Consider the following 23,187-nt stretch of genomic DNA (forward strand, 5'->3'; position numbering starts at 1 on the left):
GTAAAGTGCTTTTTACATAAAGTCATTTATAAGAAGCTATAGACCCATTTTCTATACTGTATGGAAATGGAACAGCATATAATGCCAGCATTAAAACAATAACATTATATATTTATACAGTAATGAAAAAGACAGTGACAGAACTCTCAGAGATGATCTTTTGGAATGTACTGGGAGCCATCCTTCTACTATGCACAACCAACAAGTTATAACTGCTAACAATACGGAGTCATCAAAATCTGGAGCTTGTAGTTCTCTGACTCAACCAACAGATCCCTGTAATTTAACTGTACCTCATCCATTTCTAAGGACAGAACTACAGAAGAAAGAAAATAATACATCTTGCATTATCAGTTATAATAACTCTTACCAAAAGCCAAATGCTCCAGACAGAAGAAGCTTTTGTGGGCATCAAATATTAACACAAACTAAATCATCTCCATTTGAGCTGCTACAGCAGAGGCATTCCCACATACCTCATCAGGTCTTGTTTTCTAACCTCTTTCTTGAAGGTGAAGATAAATCTAGCAATATTGGATCTCATGTTAAAGATTCACGTTTATATTGTCATACCGGCAGTTCACCAATTACTGGTTCTCTGGGTAATATTTCAATTGCCCCCAGTGTTAATAATACATATATACGGCTAACAGAAGATCCATATTTTTCTCCATCATCATCATCTGATTTGGACTCACCAAAGTTTGCTGATTTTTGTGTAGAAGCCTCATACCCTGAACTGTTGAAAACAGCATTAACTAATAAAAGTAGCATAGAAATACCATCAACTCTTCCCAGTCAAGATAAGCCTCTTGGTGCTGAGGTTCAATATGATTTACAACTTTCTCAAGGAAATATTCTACCCTGCAAAGATGGTAAGTTGTCAACACAAATTAACACTTATTTGCTGACCGGTTGCTATAGGTTGCCAGGCCTGGACCAAGCTTTGCAATATTTATTACAAAAATCCCTAATACTACACAGCTTAATGTGTGAATACTACACTCTTTTACTATAAATCTCTATTAGAACACTAATTAAAGGAATGTGTCTGTGTTGGGGAGAAGCTGGTAGATAAAGATGTACGAACAGCAGGCTGGGTGGGCAGGAGAAAGCGGTGTGCAAGGCATGCAATGAAGGGAGTTTAAAGTAAGACTAGTTTTATACTAGCACACATCTTTTCCCTCTTGTATTATGTGTGATGTGTGTAAACAAGACCGGTGTATATATGTGACAAAAGCTGATTAACTTTAACAAGACTTTAATTTCTGTGTGAATAGGAATCTAAAATAAGTTACTGCCTGCTGAAGCAGGGATAATGTACTGTAGGTTCAAAGTAAAAGAGGTAGGCTTAAAGTGAATTGTGAAGGGCTCAAGAAAAATGGAAGAGATAAAAAAGAAGATGGATCTTAGATGGAGTTGCAAGGGAGAGTGCTGGAGAGAAAAAGGCCAGAGGAATACAGAGGAGATGCAAGAGTGCATTTCAATAGGGCTGAGCATATATTAAAGATGATGAAAATGTCATAGAGAAGGGAAGACAGAGATAAAATAGCACAACTTTCCTTACTGTTTTATTGTTACTGTCTGAGAAAGCATTACTGTCTTTGTGCCGTTATAACTTGGAGTGGCGTGATGCCCTTAGGCCTTGGAAGACCATGGTCATAAAACAGTACTCACATAAGCAATACCCTTATTTAATAATACTCTTTATTTCAGCATGGCAACACCACGTTTTCCTTAACAGATGGATGGTAACTGGTCTACACATGTTCTGTCAGTAGGGGTGCCCTGGTTGGGGTGGGTACAGATGCTGCTGATCACTAGTGCATGTGGGATCTACTTCACATAGCATTTTAAATTTGCATTTGCAATTTTTGTCACATTGCCCCAAGATGGAAATTTCTTTATCTAACCCATAGCTTTATTGTCTGAGAACAGTCTCAAAGTCATAGGTAATGTAGCTAAGAACTTCCACATGCAGTTATAGTACAATAGTGTCATGTTTTTGTAATCTTGATATATATATTACATGTAATGCTGCAGGTGTACTTTTTAAAATGCCCTCCTTCAGTATGGGGAGCTTCGAAATAGGCAAAAATCAATTTCATTCTTTATGGTGTGGTGAGTGAGGGGTGTTTGTATTTTGTTGCTATTTCAATACAGTACAGCTGCACTGAACAACTAACTTTATTGAACCATATGTCTTGTTTGTTTAAACAGCAGTTTCTACCAGTCCTAAAGAACAGATCCCTCCTCCACTGCCAGAGCGTACCCCTGAATCCTATATAATAGACACTGAAACAGGTAAGTATAAAAGAAAGCAAAAAATATTTACTAAGAAAGAAGCATTGATTTTGATGGTACAAACACTACAGTTGTCCAGTTAAAGCTGTTAAAACAGAAGATATGATTTTTGTGGTAAACACAGTATTTAAAGACACGACAGAAGTATGGCCATGTAAGAATTCATATATAGTGTGCCATTCTCATAAATATACACACCCTTGTGCGATTCACTCCATATCAGTGTAAAAAGGATCCAAGGCATATAAATCCAGGGACCCAAACTCCCAAAATGCACATATGTCTCCACACTTTTGCACCTTAATGCCACCGTCCTCATAGAGCATCAGCTGGACAGGTGAAATGTGTCATCAGTGACATCAGCTATAACAAGCATATTTTAGTGGTGAGCACAACTTTCCCTTGCTTGTTATAGTTTATGTAGGAGCAGTGGCCAGCTCTATGTTGTAGCTCCCATCCTTTCCAGCTATAGTCAGGTGATCCCAGTGGTGGCCAATAAAAGGGCAACCATGTTTGGGAGTTTTAACATTGAAAGCAGGAAGTAAGGTGCTGGTAAAACTTAGTCCCTGTGTAAAATGTATACTAAAGCAATAGAATTCTTAGTGAATCAGATAAAAGTTGAGTGTAGGACTGGTCATACAAGGGATGATTTTGATGTAGTTGGCCATCTTAAATATATTGCAATAAATGGACAAACAATTCCTGTTTTGTTTAAAGGGTGAGGCATTTTTAGTAGATCAAGGCACAAAGGGGCAAATTCACTAAACAACGAAGCACCGAACGCTAGCATGAATGCACCAGCGTAGCGCATTTTCGTTAATTCACTGATTCATTCTGGTGTAAATTCGCTAGTGTTACTTCGCACCCTTACGCCTGTCGAATTTGCGCAACGGACGTAACTACGCAAATTCACTAACGCGTGAATTATTCTGAACGCTACCTTTTACGCCAGACTTCCTTCGCCACCTCAGACCAGGGGAAGTGCAATAGAGTAGATAGGGATTGCTTCAAAAAAAATTAAAACTTTTTGTAAGTCGCAAAAAACGTTGGCGTTTTTTCATTTTTTATGGGTGATAGGCTGAAAAAGATCGAAACAATTTTTGGGGCGTCCCCCCTACATTTCCTAACTCATGGCACCTTAACTATACAGTGGGCACATGTGTAGGGCAAAATAAAAATTTTATTTGCTGTTTTGAAGGTTTCCCAGGCTTGTGTAGTGCTGCTACATATACCTCCATTGTAACTTGAATTTGGCGCCGTATGCAAATTAACCATCGCTAGCGTAACTTTGCTTTGCTTGGCGAATTAATGCTAGCGCAACTTCGCAACCTTACGCTTCCCCTGAGCGCAACTTCGGATTTTAGTGAATTTGCGTAACGCTGGCGGAGAAGCGGACGCTGGCGCAATAACGAGTGAATGTCCCACAAAATGTCTCAATGTCCTTAATATATTGATAATGGGTTAAGTGCAGAGGACCTCTTGTATTTATCAGTGACATCAGGACACAAAGGCGTAGAAACTTTGCACACTTTATGAGTATGTGCAGTAAACAGTAAGGGGGAATGTAATATTGATCGCTAACGCAAAAATAGTTCATAATTCGTTGGCAATGTGAATAAATCGTTGCCTTTGTGAACAATTTTGCCTTTGTGAAGACGTTGCCCCTCACACAACAGTAGGATAGTGATTGGGAACTTTAGTTAACAATACCGTGCAGAGTATGTAATAAAGCTTCTTAATGAAAAAGTTGTTACGTTTGCTCCAAAAGTTTATGCCACCTTCGAGCAGCTGTTAAAGGTTTACAATGTGCAATTAAGATCAATGCAATAAAAAAATACCAATGCTAAAAAGTATTCAAAAATATCCACGCTTAATTTTTCCTGTAGCTGACGTGAATCTATATTCAGAGGAACCATTTAAGTGGACATTTACCATGCAAATGTTAGAGCACTAAGAGGCACCAAATGCATCTGTCTTTGACAGACACAATGTTGACATATGCGGGCATTGTATTCAGCTGAAAGTCAGGTTCTTATGCTTCCTGCACCCGTGGGTGCTATCGGCAACTTTGCAAAAATGATTCCAGTTCTACACAGCAAGATAAGATTTGGGAAGCCTCTTTATCTTGATTACATGTATATTGCAAACAGTTTCTTTACATTTCATATTTTACAGAGATGCTATGCTGTCAACAACCAGACCAAAATAAAACAGCTGTTTCCCCTTCAGTTAGCTTCTTAATTCCACCAAAGAACAAGCATATTTCATTTGTTGTGGAGCAATCTGACCCAGTGCTGATGGAGACGCAGAGTTTAGGTAATGAACCAAACAGGGATTTATACCATGGTACCAAAAGAATATAGTACCATTTTTAACTGTACAGGTATTGGATCCATTATCCGGAAACCTGTTATCCAGAAAGCTCTTATTAAAGAAAGGTCATCTCCCATAAACTTCATGTTATCCAAATTTTTAAGAATTATTAACTTTTTCTCTGTAATAATAAAACTGTACCTTGTACTTGAGCCCAACTACAATATAAGAAATTGTTATTGGAATAAAAAATAATAAATAATAATAAATAAATAAATAATATTGGAATAAATAATCGTTATTGGGTCAATTTAATGAGTTTCTAGTAGACGTAATGTATGAAAAACCAAATTACAGAAACATCTGTTATCTGGAAAACCCCAGGTCCTGAGCATTCTGGATAAAAGGTCCCATACCTGTACTGTCCTTGGATTTTGGATTATTTTTGCAAAGGGAAATTCTTCCTCTTTACAAAACCCATGTAAGGCCCCATCTAGCATATGCAGTGCAATTTTGGTCTTCATACAAAAATGGGACATTGCAGAAACAGAGAAAGTGTGCCTAATTATGGAAGAGTAATACAAAAGTGCAAAATGTTTTCTACATTTCATAACACATATTTTGAGGGGGGGATATGGTCACATAACCCCTACCATTTGAAAATTAAAATTTGGTCACACCTAGGATCAGTCCCAGTTACACTTGGATATACCCTGTCATCTGTCTGTAATTCTGCCAATTTTCAAACCCTTTTGGGTTCATGGTTTAAGACTGCCCTCCCAAATTTAGTACTATAAGGGGTACAGTACTATAGTACTATAAGGGGGTATCAGCTACAGATCAACTTGCAGCCACGCTCTGGGATTTTCCCCCAAATTTCTAAACTGTTTATGTGCTATAGAGTGAAAGGTGGTTGGTTTGTATAGGTTCCTAACCTGAAGCAAACTCTGCACCAGATACTATATTTATGTACAACAATAATCTATAGATTGATGAAGACATTGAAACCTGGTGTCCTAAGATATTGTAAATTAGTTTTCTTCATGGAAGGCAGTTGTTACTAAAACCCAGAGTGCATCATATGCAGTGTATATTACCAAAACAAGCAGATTATATTCAGAGAATGACAGTGGGTACTGAGACACCAGGCACATCATCTGTGAGGCAGTGGATAGTGACAAGACAACTCCCACATTAATAGTTTATATAGGACTGTTGTAAAATGCATATAAGCTTGTGTTGTCCATATTAAATATATCATGCATGTATTGATTCTGCAGAAACACATGAGCTTCATCCTGCACTTCCTCCTTCAGCCAGGAGTGCAAAAATCGGGACTTCACAAGAATGGAGTGGCACGGCCCAATATAAAGAGGATGAAGTTAAATTTATGACACGCAGCAAGGTAACTAACAGTTACATAATACATCAAATAGCCATGTTAATTAGTTTTGATGGACAACCATAGCTACACGGTAGAAAAGATTAAAAAATCATACAATTTAAAGTTTTTGTTGAAATACTTTCCATGTAGCTTCTAGTTGATGCAGATTAAGGCACATACTCCATCTGTTTCAAATGTGCCTCCAAAGGGGAAATGCTTATTACCTGACTCCAAATACAATCAGCATAACAAGTACAAAGAATGAGAAGGTTTCAGGTAGGCCATATTCTGAATGACATTGTGGAACCAGGAGTCTGTGGAATATGGAAGCTCACAGAACAGATAAAGGTGGCTCTACACATTTATATTTATTTGCATAAGATGATAAATGCTGCTGACTGGTTCCTTCTAGATCACCAACCACTTGGATGTTGCTCCCAGGGGCCTCAAAGCTGATGCTTATATTTGATTTCTTGGCTAGGAGGCATGTTTTGGCTGCATAAATACAAGATGTACTGCCAAACAGAGCCTTCGGTAGGCTGTCAGTCCACATAGGGGCTACCAAATGGGCAATCACAACTCATAATTGACACCCTGAGGAATATTTGTGCATTCTTGTATTGCTCTCCAACTCCTTTTATATCTGAATGTTGTTCATGAGTAAAAAAGGTTGGGGACCCCTGATCTAGATTATGTTTTCCCCTTACCTTTCCATGAACTGTGGGGAACAATTGATTCTACACCAATATTGAGGATTAGAGGGTCAGAATTTACCTTTTCATCTACTACCTCACTAACAGAGAAAGGAAGCACTGTAGAGCACACCCCACACCCAATTCTAAAGTACTGGGGCTATGGGATCAAGCCCCAACTTTGTGTGTACATTGCGCACATGAAAATAGCCTTAATGGTGGTTTGTAGCAACCAAAGAATCCTAAGAGCAAGTATCATACAGAATAAGTTGCATCACCAGCAATATTATGTATTTTAATGTGCTCTATTACTGAAGTAATGAACTGTTATTTGTTCCCATACAAATTAATGGCAAAATGAATGTATATGCTATAACAGCAATAACAGTGGTGTGTTCAATTAACCTAATGTGCTTATTTAGTGATGTAAATGGCTGGTGCTATAAGACACTCAAACAAAGTATTTTCCTGTATATTCACCATAGTAGTGGGCATCCACAAAAGAGAGAGTGCAACATGCATGTGCTTGTTGAAGTACCATTTTTCTTAGCCAACTAAGTCTGATTTGCTGTACTACGTGCTTTATTAATGTGAAAATCATTAGGTCCAAGTCAGTTGTGTGTGCAAGTACAATATGCAAAGTAAACCAGAGAAGGCAGATGTTTATTCTAGAGCACTTTTGCATGTACTGTATATGCCCTGTATTTTGCACTATTTCATGCAATTCATTCAAGCAGACAGATCGGCAAATCTAGAACTAGGTGCCATAACATTTTGAACTTTGCAAGATCCCATGTCTTTTACATTTCTGTAAATAGTTTCGATTGATGACTATGGTTCTTTTTTTCTTCCTTACAGAGCGTAAAAGTAAGGAGCTTAAGAATGAGTAAGTTTTAAATTAATCAATATAATGTACATTTACATATTATTAACGTGTATTTATATAGCGCCAACATATTGCGTAGCACTGTACATATACATTTACTCTATACTAGGGATGCACCAAATCCCCTATTTCATTCAGCTGAATACCAAATCCTTTGTGAAAGTTTAGACTGAATACTGAACTGAATCCAAACCCTTATTTGCATGAGTAAATTAGGTAAACGAGGGGGAAGAGGCCCGACCACTGCACTCGTGGTTAAGAATTTACTTCCTTCTTTGTTTGATTTTTGGGATTCGGTTCAGCCAGGCACTGCTGAAAAAGGCAGAATATTGGCCAAATCCCAAACCGAATCCTGGCTTCAGTGCATCCTTACTCTATATAACTTTTTATTTTTCACTCTATTTCATTACTAGAATATTAGAAACCAATATGGTGTGTTTTAGAACTGTGGTTCTTTCAAGGAGAACTGTGGTGCTCAATATGCCACTATGCTCAATATGTAGTAGTCACTACCCATTTATTTGAAAACGGAAAATATGCCACCTACAGGCAACATTCATTTCAAAATTCTACTGGAAAACAGCACCAGTATATTACTTTCCTATAACTGCCTTAAGGAAAGTGTATTGTGACTACTGGGGTGTTCCCTGAGAGCAGTCAAAATGCACATAATGCACAATGTGCCTGCCATAAGCGGTGTGGAGGCATGTGAAAAATATTTTGTTGGCAATGTATGCCAACCACTAGATGTTAATGGTTATTGATGTAATTTTAAGTCAACTTGGGGAGGCCCATTTATCAAAAGTCGAATTTCAAATTCATGTGAATTTTTTCAACTCGTATATACTCACATATTCGATCGAATAATTCTGACCCGAAAGTTTGAATCTTATTCAATTCAAACTAATCGATTTTTTTCTCAGAAAAAAACCTTGAATGTCAGGAAGGCTATTAACATCTCCAAATGGCTCAACAGGCCTCTGCCATTGACTTGTACGTGAACTTGGCAGGTTTTAGGTGGCGAATATTCGAATTAGGACTCCATGTTTCCATGTTCAAGGTGTAATAATTCTCACATTTGAATTTACATTCGAATAGGGGTATTAAAATTCAAATGTGTGAATTTTGACACCAAAAACATTCTAAAATTTGAATTTACTATTTGCCCCTTAATAAATCTGTCCCTTAGTATGTTATAGAATGGCTAATTCAAAGCAACTTTTCAGTTGGTCTTCATAATGTATTTTTGTTATAGTTTTTTGAATTATTTGCCTTTTTCTTCTGACTCTTTTCCAGCTTTCAATTGGGGGTGTCAGACCCCATCTAAAAAGCAAACACTCTCTAAGGCTACAAATGTATTGCTATTGCTTCTTTTTATAACTCATCTTTCTATTCGTCATCTCCTATTCATACTCCAGTCTCCTATCCAAATCAGTGCATGGTTGCTAGGGTAATTTGGACCCTAGCAACCATACTGCTAAAATTACAAACTTGAGAGCTGCTGAATAAAAAGCTAAATAACTCAAAACCCACAAATAATAAAAATAAAAACCAACTGCAAATTTTCTCAGAACAACCCCTTCAATTAAACCTAATTGTAAATATTATTTAAATAGCCGTATCTCTTTATTTTCAAAAACTATAAAAGTAGTCTCCCCTTTGAAGACTTATCCCCTTTTTCCTACTTGATTTATTAATATAATTATTATTATTTTTAACAAGGTGAAACCAGGGATAAGACACCTTCCCCACCACCACTGCCAGAAAGAACAAAAGATTCTTTCATTATTTTAGAGGAAGGAAATGGTAAGTAGGTCATATTTTAATAAGAACTAGCTTACTACAACTTAAACAAATCTTAGTGAATAGACTACAAAGCATATTGCCTGATATTATAATACCAAAGCAGCTTCATACACAATAGTCGAGTGGTGATTTATAAACTTCAGGCTGTGCATATTTATTTGCAGATGATTTTTTTGTGCATGTTTTCCCCAAAACTCTTAAATACTCTCAAAAATATCTTTACTTTTTTTGCAAATTGTGCAAAATATTTGCAAATACAGAATTAGAAATCAACCTCTTTAACTTGGCCCTGAATCTATTCTTCAGAATGTTAAAATCCTCCACCTATAAAAAATAACCATCTGAAAACATACTCTAACATCTTAAAGCAGTTGTTTACCTTCCAACACTTTTCAGTTGGTTTCAGATAGTTCACCAGACTTTTAGCAGTTACTTTATATTTTCTATTTGTGACCTGTTTATAAAACAGGTCACAATTTATTAATTTATTACCTTTTTAAATAAATTTATTAATTTATTACCTTCTTATGTCTTTCTAAAGCAGCTCTGGGAGGGGGCTTGATGACTCTGTATCTGTTCTAAATGATACCTTAGTTGATACAATTCTTATCTTTGGACCTACTGAGCAGAACCCTTAAAGGAACAGTAACATCAAAAAATAAAAGTGTTTTAAAGTAATGAAAATATAATGCAGTGTTGCCCTGCACTGGTAAAACTGCTGTGTTTGCTTCAGAAACACTAATATTGTTTATATAAATAAGCTGCTGTGTAGCAATGGGGGCAGCCATTCAAAGGAGAAACGGCTCATCTTACACAGCAGAAATTGGCCTTAGGTGTGCATCCACAAACCCCCCCATATTTACACAGCAGATAGCAGATAAGCTCTGTCTGTCTAAAGGTGTTATCTGTTATCCATTAGTTAACCTGTGCCATTTAGCAGTTTTTCAGTTTCCGCCATTGCTTCACAGCAGCTTGTTTATATGAACTATAGTAATGTTTCTGAAGCAAACAGATCATTTTTACCAGTGCAAGGCAACAGTACATGATATTACTTTAAAACACTTACATTTTTTGGTGTTTCTGTTCCTTTAAGGGTCAGGGCACACAGGCAGATTCGGTAGATTAGTCGCCCAGCGACAAATTTCCTCTTCTTCAGGGCGACTAATCTTCCTGAACTGCCTCCCCTGCCTCCCCGCCAGCTAAAATGTAAATCACTCTGCACTCAGAGCTATTCGTTTTCCGAAGTCGCCCGACGTTTCGTAAAACGAAACTCTCTGTGTGCCTTCCCACCGGCGATTTACATTTTAGCCGGCGGGAAGGCAGGGGAGGCAGTTCGGGGAGATTAGTCGCCCTGAAGAAGAGGAGATTTGTCCCCGGGTGACTAATCTCTTCGAATCTGCCTGTGTGCTCTGACCCTTAAACACAGCTGTTATAACTGATACAATAGTTGCTAAAATTACACAGATGCTGCTTAGAAATGTTTCAACTACCTTAGCAAACAGTTCAGAATCTGCACCTGGATTACTGAGCTGCCAGACTGACCACCAGAGGCAGGAAAATTAAACTTTGGACTTCAATTCTGGAAAATTTGTCAAAAATAAAAAATGGAAAGCAATTGAAATGTCTTTATTTCTGGTGAACAATCCAAAAACAACTGAACTGAAAAAAGTGTTTGGAAGGTGAAGAACCGCTTTAAAACAGCTTCTGCTAATTATATCCAGAGTCGGACTGGGTCGGCAGGACACTGGGAAAAAACCCGGTGGACCCCGGCCATCATGGCCGGCCCAGACCCCCTCCTCTGATCTGCACAGGGCCACCTAAAGGTTACAGAGCAGATGTGTTAGTGACCTGCAGTCTTTTGGGCATTGTGGGTCACCCATGGGGGGCACATAAAAACCCTTTGGTGGGGTCAGCCCACAAAGTGACATCACTGGCCAGGTCTCTGCTGTGAAGGCAAACAAAGTCTGGACTATCTATTTAATTGACCGTATACATTTAGCTAGTCCCCTTGTAAGATCTGTGCACTGTCTTGGTCCTTTATGCAGACTAATCTGGACATGCTTTAAAAATGGCTTCATACAGACCAGCAGCTCTGATTGGCTCCTTCACAATGGAGTGGCAGTTTGCCAATTCAGATTCAGTGTCCTCACGATGTCCGTATTGAATACCACATGATTGACCCAATTTGGAAGCCATCTTTGTGGTATACATAAAAAGTCATTACCCTGTTCCCATGTTGCTAGTCTTGGTATGAACGATCAAGGGGCACAATTCAGCCTGTGGCCTCAATTGTGAAACTGCCACTGCATCTGACACCATATACAGTACAACCACTTTTTTTTTTTACATTTTCATGGAATTTACATAATTTTGTTGAGGTCCCACTCAGGAAAGCTATGTTTTTTCTTTCCCAGATATAAATTTTTTTGGAATTTACTCTATTTTGTCCACTGGGAAGCTTAAAATTGTGATTCTACTGTACTCCAGTAACAGCAGCAGTATCCAAAGCTGGCATTCTGTACAGACTGAATAGTGCAAGCTGATTACTATCGTATCACTACACAAAACTTGCAAATTTAAACCTACAATACAGACTCTTTTCCCTAAAGGAATGGTTTGTGTAAGTCCTAAAACAAGTTAAGGATGCAATAAAATGGCTAAACAGATTAAGAAAGGTACAAAGTATGTAAGAGTGTATATGAATGTGTCAATGTATGAACACTGGGGGCATTTACTAAGAAAAACATGCCTCTTGTTACAGGTGTGAACAGTGGAGTATGATGTGGCAGATATTTTTCCAAATTGGTGTTTTAAGACTTGATTCTATTAACCTATTTCAATTTTGCAATAAGAATCTGCTGCTTTGAAATAACTCATTATGTCCTCCTTCCTAGCCTTACAGAATTCTAATTCTAATCCCGAAGCTCCCTGTCCTTTACCATCAGTGAACTCAGGAAGCAGTGACTCATCATCATCCAACCCAGAAAACAGAATGTCTAGGAAAAAGGTAACATGAATCTTCCATAGATTGTGAAATGTGAAAAAGTTTGTACTGGATAATAACTGTTTCTCTCCCATATTACTTGAAAGGCCACCATACCTCTCCTAGCATTTTTAAAAATCCAAATTTTAAATGCAAAATATTCTAAGACTTGTGGTTATCACTTGCATTTTGCCCACTGTTTTTGTTTCTTTGGTAGAAACAGTGTATCAGTACAGCACAATTTACTTGCCATGAAGTGAAAAAACTGACATGAGAATTTCTAATTCATCCTATCATTAAAAATCTGAATTTCCCACTTCTAAATAGGAGGCAATGGCAGGTGAATGGTGGTGTATTGACAGATGGAAAAAAATGGTCTCCAAAAAAAGTAATTTAGAATACCTATGGTTTACAGACTGACATATAGGTACATATAGTTATACAATAATTCCACTTCCATCCTAACATAGTTGATCCAGAGGAAAAAAAAGATAATATAAAAAAATGTATTTTGAATTTGCTTGGGAATACAAAAACATTCTTCCTGGTCCTGACTTACAAGGCTATAAGTTATATAGGATAGCCATTGTATAGAGATTTACATACTCCCCAGAGCACCAATCACTCTTGGCCTATGGACACACAAGTTGTTGTCAGCAGCTGTTGTCAGCCTGAGTAATTTTGCAGGCTGAGAGAAGCAGATCTGCTCAGTGCCCCTGCTCAATTGATTTGAATCTGGTTAGCCTGTGTGTGGTCACACACAGACAGAGGTTAGCCCAATTAATGGAAAACTATACCCTGCAGGCCATTGCATGCATGCTGGAATCCCGCCTGTTCTGGCTTTGAGTCCTGACTCTGATGGCTGTCATGCTGCAGACTCTAGCGGTCTTCCTAATGCTACTGTAGCTGCTCCTGGCAGTCCTCTTGCTGTTTCTGATCCCAATGTCCTACCTGTTTATGCTGCTGCTGTTGGTCTTGTCCAATCCTCTTGCTGCTGATACAACCCGCTTGTTCTTAAAGGGCATGTAAAGTCTAAAATAGCATAAGGCTAGAAATGCTGTATTTTGTATACTAAATATAAATATGAACTTACTGCACCACAAGCCTAATCAAATAAATTATTTATGCTTTCAAAGTTGGCTACAGGGGGACACCATCTTGTAACTTTGTTAAACATCTTTGCAAGACTAAGACTGTGCACATGCTCAGTGTGGTCTGGGCTGCTAAGTATGATTGTTTCCATGCTCAGCAGTTAGGGACCATCTCACAATTCCTATCCACAGCAGTAAATAAAGGGAGAATTTCACTGCATACAGTCAGGTTTCTTATAAAAATGGTACACATTTTTTAATTAAAGTATATTGGAGATAGGTTTCTTTTTCATTAAAGAAAGTAATAATGGGATTTTATTTTTTTGCCTTTACATGCCCTTTAAGCAACACACAACAGATACCCTTGGTAATTGATTATGATTTTAATCCTACAGATTCGATCAGGTCTGGCCTAGGTCAGTAAAAAGGATTTCAATAAATGCAAAGGAGAAAAAGTACCCACGTTCTTATCCAATTAATTCAAATAGGTCACTGAACTAAATTATACATACACCTTTATCATCAAATTAAAATTAATTATGTGTATATAGGTTTCTTAACACCACCCAATAATAATTAAACCAATCACGTTACAGGTTAGTTATTCAATAAAGTGCAGAGCAAAACCCTACATAGGTTGTATTCCCATTCAGTTAAGGTGCAGTAGGATTTCTCCAATCAATAATAAATAAACAATTGATCAATTGCAACCCAATAGACTTGATATTAATCAAATACCTGTGTTTAGTTAATATCCCAATAGTGTCATAAAGAACAATGCTAATAAATAGTAATTAAGTTTATGTAAATTATTACAATTAATTGTAAATAAAGAATTAATTTCTAGTGCCCGAAATTCATTAGGATAAAAATAAAATCAGCTGCCCGAGTTCATACAATAGGAAGAAAATGAAATAATAGTAGGTGGAGTTGTCCCAATTTCTACTGCCTATTAATTTCTATCCCTGGGACATCACAAAGAGGGAGAAAGCAGAGTAACCAGGACTGTGATCTCAAATATATCTGAGCCCTAAACTTAAGAAAGGCTATGGTAACCTACAAAACCACAAATCCTCGACCTCCTGGGATTTTAGCAGAAAAAGAGAGAAGGAGCAGGTACGAGCCGAGCAGTCGGCTAGATTTAACCACCCCTCTATAAATTGTATATCGGATCAATTCAAATTATAATAGCCGTCTGAAAGAATTGGAATAAATAAAAAGCAGAAAACGATGACGCGTGTTTCGCAATAAAAGATTTATCAAGGCGAAACCTGCTTGATCCTTCCACTACTGATGTTTCTGATGATATTTTCTTTCAGTGGTTTTGGTGTGGATTCCTTTTTTTGCTAATAAATATAGAAATAGCTAATAAATAAGGATAAGGTTTTATGTCTACATTTGCAGCTGCAATCGAACAATAAAAACCTCAGGACACTTCTGGATTTCATCTTATGTGTTTTGCTGGCTTTTTACTAGGTTCCTTGACGTCCTCTTGGGTTCCCCTATACACAGGGACCAGTCAACCCTGTGGCTTTCCTTCTCACACTGAAGGAGACATTAAGGGACATATTTATCCAGGATCGAATTTCAAATAAAAAAAATTTTTGAAATTCGAATTAAAAAAGACCAACTGAAATTCATTAAAAAAATCTAAGGTTTTTTTTTGAGTGAATGGGCCATTTTCGAATTCGAATCGTATGTATCAGAGTAACATCATATTCGATCGAATTCGATTCAAAGTTTTTTTTTAAATAATGGCCACCATAGTCCACTAATTGACTCCAAATAGGTTCTAGGTGGTTCCCCATAGGCTAAAACAGAAATTCAGCAGGTTTTAAATGGCAAATGGTCAAAGTAAAATTTTTAAAGAGACAGTACATGATAAATTTCGATATTCGAACTTTTTAACTTTTTTCAAATTCAAATCTAATTTGGACTATTCCGTAGTCAAAGTACACAAAAAAAGCTTGAAATTAAAAAAAAAATTATTCGAATTTTCACTTCTTCCCTTGATAAATATGCCCCTTATTGTGCTTCAGACATTCAAGTTAGATCCCATAGGCATGGGAGCACCTTTTATAGCAGCTCTATTCTCAGCTGTCACCTAATTTCCTGGCTGGGAGGGAAAATAAACTCCACTAAAAAGTGGCATGAAGCATAACTGGTTATGTTGCCCAGAGCAGCCAATCAGCAATTAGATTCCAGCAGTTAAAAAAAACAAAAGCAAAGATCTGGTTGCACATCACCAGTAATGTTTCACCCCACTTTTAACACCGCATAATAAATAGACCCCTTAACGTACAATTTTCTGTTCATTTTTAGACTGCCCTGTTGTAGAAGACATGTAAAATTGTTCTGCATAGTTTTGTGTCATAATGAAACACAGACACACTGATTTCATGCACTCCGCCATAGCAAGTTTAGTAGATACATTTAGGTCACTTATTAACTTCTACCATATACTGAAAGCTAGCCCATAACTGGTTGATCAATATGGACCCCAGTTTAATAGTCTGGATTTAATCTAAAAGGTGGTGCATGGTAATTTTATTTACATTTCTCACCATGTTTTCCACCGTTCTATAAAATCTAAATTTAATCCTTCAATTTTATGTTTATTGCAGGACTACAATCCTGTAATTTGGAGATCATTGTGTTTTTCCTTTGAAACTGCAGCTAAAGGAAACCTATTCATATGCAATGAGCTGCTGCCAGAATAAGTATTTCTGTGATGCAGTTAAAATTCTGTTTTCGGGGGAAATATTAAAGGGGTTGTTCACCTTCCAAACACTTTTTTCAATTCAGTTGTTTTTAGATTGTTCCCCAGAAATAAAGACTTTTTTCAATTACTTTCCATTATTTATTTTTTACGTTTTTCCAAAATCTAAGTTTAAAGGTGAATGTTCGTGTCTCTGGTGTTTGAGTCTGGCAGCTCAGTAATTCAGGCGCAGACTGTAAACTGTTACAATTTTGCAACATTGAGTTGATAAATTTCTCAGCAGCATCTCTGGAGTATTAGCAACAATTGTATCCATTCTAACAGCTGCCTGTGATGAAACCCAGAGATTCTGCTCAGCAGGGACAAAGATAAGAAATGTATCAACTAAATGTATCCATTTAGAACAGTTTACAGGATCGGCGACCCCCCCTCCCAGAGCTGCTTCAGAAGGAGAGAAATGACACTTCAATATTAGAAAAACCGTCAACCATAGAAAATAGAAAGTCATTGTAAAAAGTTGTTATTTCTGGTGATCTATCTGAAACCAACTAGTTGTTTGAAGGTGAACAACCCCTTTAAGATGTGTATACTAGTATTGTATTTTAACATCTACTCTGTATAACCTGTAATTAACTTTTTTTCTGCATTGGAGTGACTATTGGGGACAGATTTTAAATTTAGGAACACTGATATGATGTCCTGTACCATCCATTGGTGTATTGACATATTGGGTTCTGACTGGCTATAAAGTAAATAATGTGCTTAGACCATACATGACATTGTAGAATTGTGTTTTCAACTAGTTCTGTAAATCATGTAATTTTATGTTTTTTTGCAGAGCTTGAAAATTTTGAGAAATGTAAAAAAAAGTAAGTGTTCATTGAAAACTACCTTATGACTAAATATTTAGGATTAGCCACTGCTATATTTATTGTTTATATTATCAACAATATTACAAGTGGTTAGTCGCATGTCTAAACAATCACAAAAATGTCCATGGTTTATGAGAAGTTTTTAGCTAGCCTAATAATTCAAGGATGTAGGCTTTTTTAATCAGTTGCATACCTCCCATTATTCCAATCAAAAGTTTTAAAAAAGAAAAAACAGAAATGTTCATTTTTTCCATTCCGCTTCAACAGTCAGCAGATATCCAAATGCTTGAATTTATTGAATATCTGGCAAAATCTATCCAATATTTGGAAATATGCAGTCTCGTATCATTTGTATTTTGGAATATAAAAACTCACAAATCTTCAACTGTTTATGCACTTTTACTGTTAATGTGTACTAGAGTTCAGTATGACAGTATTTTCTTGACAGAAGCAGAACAAATTGTTCTTAAGCCAATAGCTGCAGTTATTATTCTTTCGCTGAGACCTCAATCGACCTTCTCTTCAGTTCCAGCTTAGATACTATGGGGCTGATTCACTAAGGGTCGAATATCGAGGGTTAATTAACCCTCGATATTCAACTGGGAATTGAAATCCTTCAACTGCGAATATCGAAGTCGAAGGATTTAGCGCAAATAGTGCGATCGTACGATCGAAGGTTTATTCCTTCGATCGAACGATTAAATCCTTCGAATCGAACGATTCGAAGGATTTAAATCCAACGATCGAAGGAATATCCTTCGATCAAAAAAAGTTAGCCAAGCCTATGGGGACCTTCCCCATAGGCTAACATTGACTTCGGTAGCTTTTAGATGGCGAACTAGGGGGTCGAAGTTTTTTTTAAAGAGACAGTACTTAGACTATCGAATGGTCGAATAGTCGAACGATTTTTACTTTTGAATCCTTCGATTCGAAGTCGTAGTCGAAGGTCGAAGTAGCCCATTCGATGGTCGAAGTAGCCCAAGAAAAACTTCGAAATTCAAAGTTTTTTACCTTCGAATCCTTCACTCGAAGTTAGTGAATCCTTAAAGAAATACTGACACCAGAAATTAAACTCTTTTTTTTACATCTATCATAATATTGCCTTTGAAAACTACTTATAAATTTGCCACAAAGTGTTTGCACAATACTTTTACATTACCTGTCTGGTACCCCATGTTTCTGTATGAGTTCTTATATTTGTGCAGCAGGAGTCCATTAGCATTAGAAATTTTAACTGACAGGCTGAGATGGGACAGTCAGGTTTAGAAACTTAAACTAACAATAACTTAGATAAACAAACCTCTCAGCAAACAATTACCTATAGGTAACGTTTAATGTACATTCATATTTTAAAAAGTAGTTTTTTAGTGTCGGTATTACTTTTAAGGGATACTGTCATGGGAAAAAACATTTTTTTCAAAATGAATCAGTTAATAGTGCTGCTCCAGCAGAATTCTGCGCTGAAATCCATTTCTCAAAAGAGCAAACAGATTTTTTTATATTCAATTTTGAAATCTGACATGGGGCTAGACATATTGTCAATTTCCCATCTGCCCCAAGTCATGTGACTTGTGCTCTGATAAACTTCAATCACTCTTTACTGCTGTACTGCAAGTTGGAGTGATATATCACCCCCTCCCTTTCCCCCCCCCAGCAGCCAAACAAAAGAACAATGGGAAGGTAACCAGATAACAGCTCCCTAACACAAGATAACAGCCGCCTGGTAGATCTAAGAACAACACTCAATAGTAAAAACCCATGTCCCACTGAGACACATTCAGTTACATTGAGAAGGAAAAACAGCAGCCTGCCAGAAAGCATTTCTCTCCTAAAGTTTAGGCACGAGTCACATGACAACGGGCAGCTGGGAAATTGACAAAATGTCTAGCCCCATGTCAGATTTCAAAATTGAATATAGAAAAATCTGTTTTCTCTTTTGAGAAATGGATTTCAGTGCAGAATTCTGCTGGAGTAGCACTATTAACTGATGCGTTTTGAAAAAAACATGTTTTCCGATTACAGGATCCCTTTAAGGACCTGGAGCCTGGGTACAATCAGTGATGGGAAAAGTGAGTCCTGTGAGGAACTGGGTCCAAGTTAGGGACCTAGACAGTTATGACGAGGCAGGGTTTGTTTAAAATGTGAAGGGTTTGATAGGATCAGGGGCGTGTTTGGACATATGTGGTGTGGTTCAATGGACCCTACAAATATAAAGGTATAGTTTGTAAAATCACAAAACTGGTATGGAAAATGTTACATATTTCCATCACTCTAAGGGGCAGATTTATCAAGGTTCGAATTTTCGAAGTAATGGGAGTTTTTTTGAACTCCCATAACTTTAAATTCAAATTGAAAAAAAATGAAATTTATCAAAAAATCTTTATTTTGGGTGAATAGGTCCATTTTCGATCGAATTCAAATCGTACGAATCGAAGTAACAACGCATTCGAGCGAATTCGATTTAACGTTTTTCCAAAAAACCCCTTTGATTTTTCAAACTCCACCAATTGATTCCAAATAGGTTCTAGGAGGTCCCCCATAGGCTAAAACAGCAATTTGGCAGGTTTTAGATGGTGAATGGTCAAAGTCTAATTTTTAAAGAGACAGCACAGGCATGTCCAAAGTGCCGCCCGGGGGCCAATTGCGACCCATTTTCTAATTTACACTGGCCCTCAGCCTCTATCATGAAATTAATAATAATGAGGCCCCCCAGCACAGTGTGATCAGGAATCCCATAGCAGTAATATTAAGGCACATTAGTGAAATGATCTGCCACTTGGTCTATACTACTGCCTATGTGCTGAAGGTGTTAGCAATAGACACAAAATGGCACGTAGAGACTGTGCGCTGTTTTCGCATACTTCTTTAGTGCTGAAGGTCAATAGACGTACTGACGTATCATTTACTATATCTGCTTTGAAGTATGCATTTTTAAAAATAATTTTAATGGGAATGATTCCTCTTTCCTATCAATCTGTTAATGGTCTTAGCAGTGCCGGATTTCATTGACTGGCGCCCCTAGGCCTAGGTCCTAGCGCCCACCTCACCTCCCCTTCCCAGGGCGCCGGCGAAAAAACGCCGACGCAGTTGCTGTAATTGAATGGGGACGCACACGTCCCCATAATGCGGCTGGGCGGCATGCCGCCCCTATTTTTTTGCCGCCCTAGGCCCGGGCCTATGCGGCCTTTGTAACTGTTCCTTGGTAAAGACATTTGGAGCCACATTTATCAAGGATTGATTTTCGAATTAATGTGAGTTTTTTAAAACTCCCATAATCTCCAATTAATTCTATCCAAATCGTAATTTATGAATAAAATTTAAATTTCTCAGCTCGGATGAATTGAATTAACCTGAAAACTCAAATCAAATATTTATTTGAATTTAAAAAAACTCTTTTCTCCGAAAAAAATTCAATGTCAGGAAGGCTGCAAACATCACCAAATTGATCCCTGGTACTCTCCCCTTGATTTATATAATAATTCGGCAGGATTTAGGTGGTGAATAGTCAAATTCAAGTTCAAGGGCCAGAGTATGATAAATCTCAAAATTCAAATTTAAACTCTAATCGATTTGGATAATTCACAGTTTGAATTGCAACGTTTTGACAAAAAAAAATGAAAATTTGAGTTCAAATTAGAATTTTCACTTCGACCTTTAATAAATCTGCCCTCTAATATATTTTAATTTTGAAATTTCTTTGAATAATTCTTGCAATTTTGTATTATTTTGCAGATGTAGGCAATTCGGTCAATCCTTCAGAATCATCCAATTCCAGAAGTCCTCTGTCGTTTCTCAGCTTTGGTAAGTACTAGATCTTGTATTGGTGTTACGTGATAGTGTAAATACACACACGGTGTTATTTATCAAAGTTCGAATTTATCTCAATATTTTCTGAAAAAAACTCAGACCAAATCCGCATGGGTATTTCTGGCTTATTTATTAATATACTTTCCTGAAAGTTTTGTTTGCAGGAAAAAAAATCAGATTTTTAAGTTTTTTTCTGATTTTTCATCCGATTCTCACGATTTTTTTTGATTTTAAACCCAAAAACTCAGAATTTTGCCTGAAAACTCAGAAAACTTTGGGGTATTGCCAAAAACCAGCGCACATCAAAAAATCATTGGGACTTCTGCCATTGACTTATATGCAACCTCGACAGGTCTGACATGTTGGATTTTCAGATTCTGACTTTTCCATCATCTGGGTTTAATAAATTCTGAAAAACTCGTGATTTTTTTTTTTAAAAGTCAGATTTTATAAATAAAATCACAAATTTTTGGTGATTTTTGCATTCTGAGTTTAGTAAATAACCCCTTAGTATATTGGACTATGGGGGCTATTTATCAAAGTCCGAATTTATCTCAATATTTTCTTAAAAAAACTCTGACCAAATCCGCATGGGTTTTTTGGACTTCTGCTCAGTTCTTGTGACTGGTAACTCAGGACAGCCAGATGTCACACAGATGTCCCATGACTGAACTGAGTTTCTTCACATAGGGCTATAGATTTAAGAGCAGACCCAGGCTGCTCATTTTCTGTTCAAAGTCAGTTTCTAAAAATTAAATTTAAAGTCTATGTATAATTGATCAGTAGGTGACTCTTGAGAACAATTTTCTTGAGTTGTACATTCTGGTGAAAAAATGCATGTGAAAAAATGGAGATAACAGAAAAATCTAAATATGCTTAATTTTTAATCTTTGTGATCTGAACTTGAATAAATTGTCCCCTTAGTTGCACAACAGTAATTATAGATGTATGCCCCAGAACACTTATCAGGGCTTACCATCTGGAGGACTTTGGCCATTTTATGTCTCTCAGTCTGCCCACTGGTTCCATAGACTTTTCATGACATCACAGTTTTAATATAATTTGGGCCTCTAACATGTCTTTTATCAGATTATGTCCCACGGTTGGAAGACATCGGACAGGATTGCATTGTACATATATGTAATTGGTGCAAAAATATTTTTGGAAATACAGGCTGAAATTTAAAAGTATGAAATTCATATTTAACTAATTAAACACTTTTGCTATTGCCTACAGGTTTTGGAAATCGATTTGCTAAACCAAAAGGGCCCAGAAATCCTCCTGCAACATGGAACCTGTGATCATCTTCCATTTACCTGCTCACATACAAATGTGGTCATAAAATAAAAGGCAGGTGCAGTAACCCATAGCAACCAATCAGCAGGTAGCATTTACTGGTCAAAAAGTTTCAAATGACAAAAAAGTGGAGAAAAGGAGAAGGAAAGTCGTTTAGCACTTGGGGGTGCCAAATGTTAGGCACCCCCACGTGAATGTATTTACTTACCTGAAACCCAACAGAAAGCTGCACTGGCCCGGGGTTATTCCAGCGAGCACCACAGAGTGCTTCTCTTCTAACATTTGGCACCCCCAAGTGCTAAACGACTTTCCTTCTCCTTTAAGCAAAGCACTTTTTTTTAATCAGTCCTTCCTCCATTACCTTGGAATCAGCACAGTTGGTGAAAAGACAGGTAAAAAACTCTGTATAATTCCTGCCATCCCTACAGAGTTATACACGCCTCAAGCATAAAAGAAAAGAAGAAGAAAATTGAGTACATTCATATTTTAATTATTAAATATAGTGTCTTCCCACAAAACCCAAGTAGATTCCTGATCAGCCCTAGGACTGAACAGATAAATACTATTGGCAACTTCTGCAGTATTACATTCATTTTAGCTGGACTCCCAGATGATCGAATCAGCAGGAATTTAATATAATCCACAAAGCTGTAGCTCCTGTTCAGCCAACAAACAGAATTTTTTCTTCAGGACTGAATATCCTCAATCCCCAGGATCACATGATTATCAATTTGAATGGCCACCCAACTGGCTCAGATGGTCAGATAGCATGGACTGCCATGGGGAAGCTGGCTATGCATGGAGACATCTTTCTCTAGCTACCTTTTCCTGTACTATTTACTACCCACAAATATTTTTTTTAGTTTTTTCTAGCAACAATATGCACAATACATTGTCAATATAATCCTTACTAGATTATGTTGAACACAGATGTACATTTCCCATTTAAGAGATTTTAAATATTTTTAACATTTCTGTTTTGGATTATCAATGATTGTTTTATTTAGAATGCTTAAACAGTATTAAATATTTAA

General features: G+C 37.1%; 1 protein-coding gene across 2 annotated transcripts in view; it reads left to right on the forward strand.

The window, feature by feature from the left end:
* LOC108707492 (tyrosine-protein phosphatase non-receptor type 22) overlaps positions 1–22,281 on the forward strand; it is a 62,696-nt gene extending 40,415 nt beyond the window's left edge. The window contains exons 13-22 of one of the 2 annotated variants that reach the window (XM_018245492.2): positions 121–875; positions 2,221–2,304; positions 4,480–4,620; positions 5,898–6,022; positions 7,552–7,579; positions 9,302–9,385; positions 12,280–12,392; positions 17,017–17,047; positions 20,783–20,851; positions 22,094–22,281. In XM_018245492.2, the coding sequence (XP_018100981.2) occupies positions 121–875; positions 2,221–2,304; positions 4,480–4,620; positions 5,898–6,022; positions 7,552–7,579; positions 9,302–9,385; positions 12,280–12,392; positions 17,017–17,047; positions 20,783–20,851; positions 22,094–22,158 (1,495 nt within the window). In that variant the 3' untranslated portion in view covers positions 22,159–22,281. The remainder of the gene's footprint in view (positions 1–120; positions 876–2,220; positions 2,305–4,479; positions 4,621–5,897; positions 6,023–7,551; positions 7,580–9,301; positions 9,386–12,279; positions 12,393–17,016; positions 17,048–20,782; positions 20,852–22,093) is intronic. The other variant, XM_041582058.1, reaches the window with a different exon arrangement.
* Positions 22,282–23,187: the final 906 nt, after the last annotated feature.

The sequence above is a fragment of the Xenopus laevis genome, chromosome 2L, assembly GCF_017654675.1.
Source record: "Xenopus laevis strain J_2021 chromosome 2L, Xenopus_laevis_v10.1, whole genome shotgun sequence".
NCBI lineage: Eukaryota > Metazoa > Chordata > Amphibia > Anura > Pipidae > Xenopus > Xenopus laevis.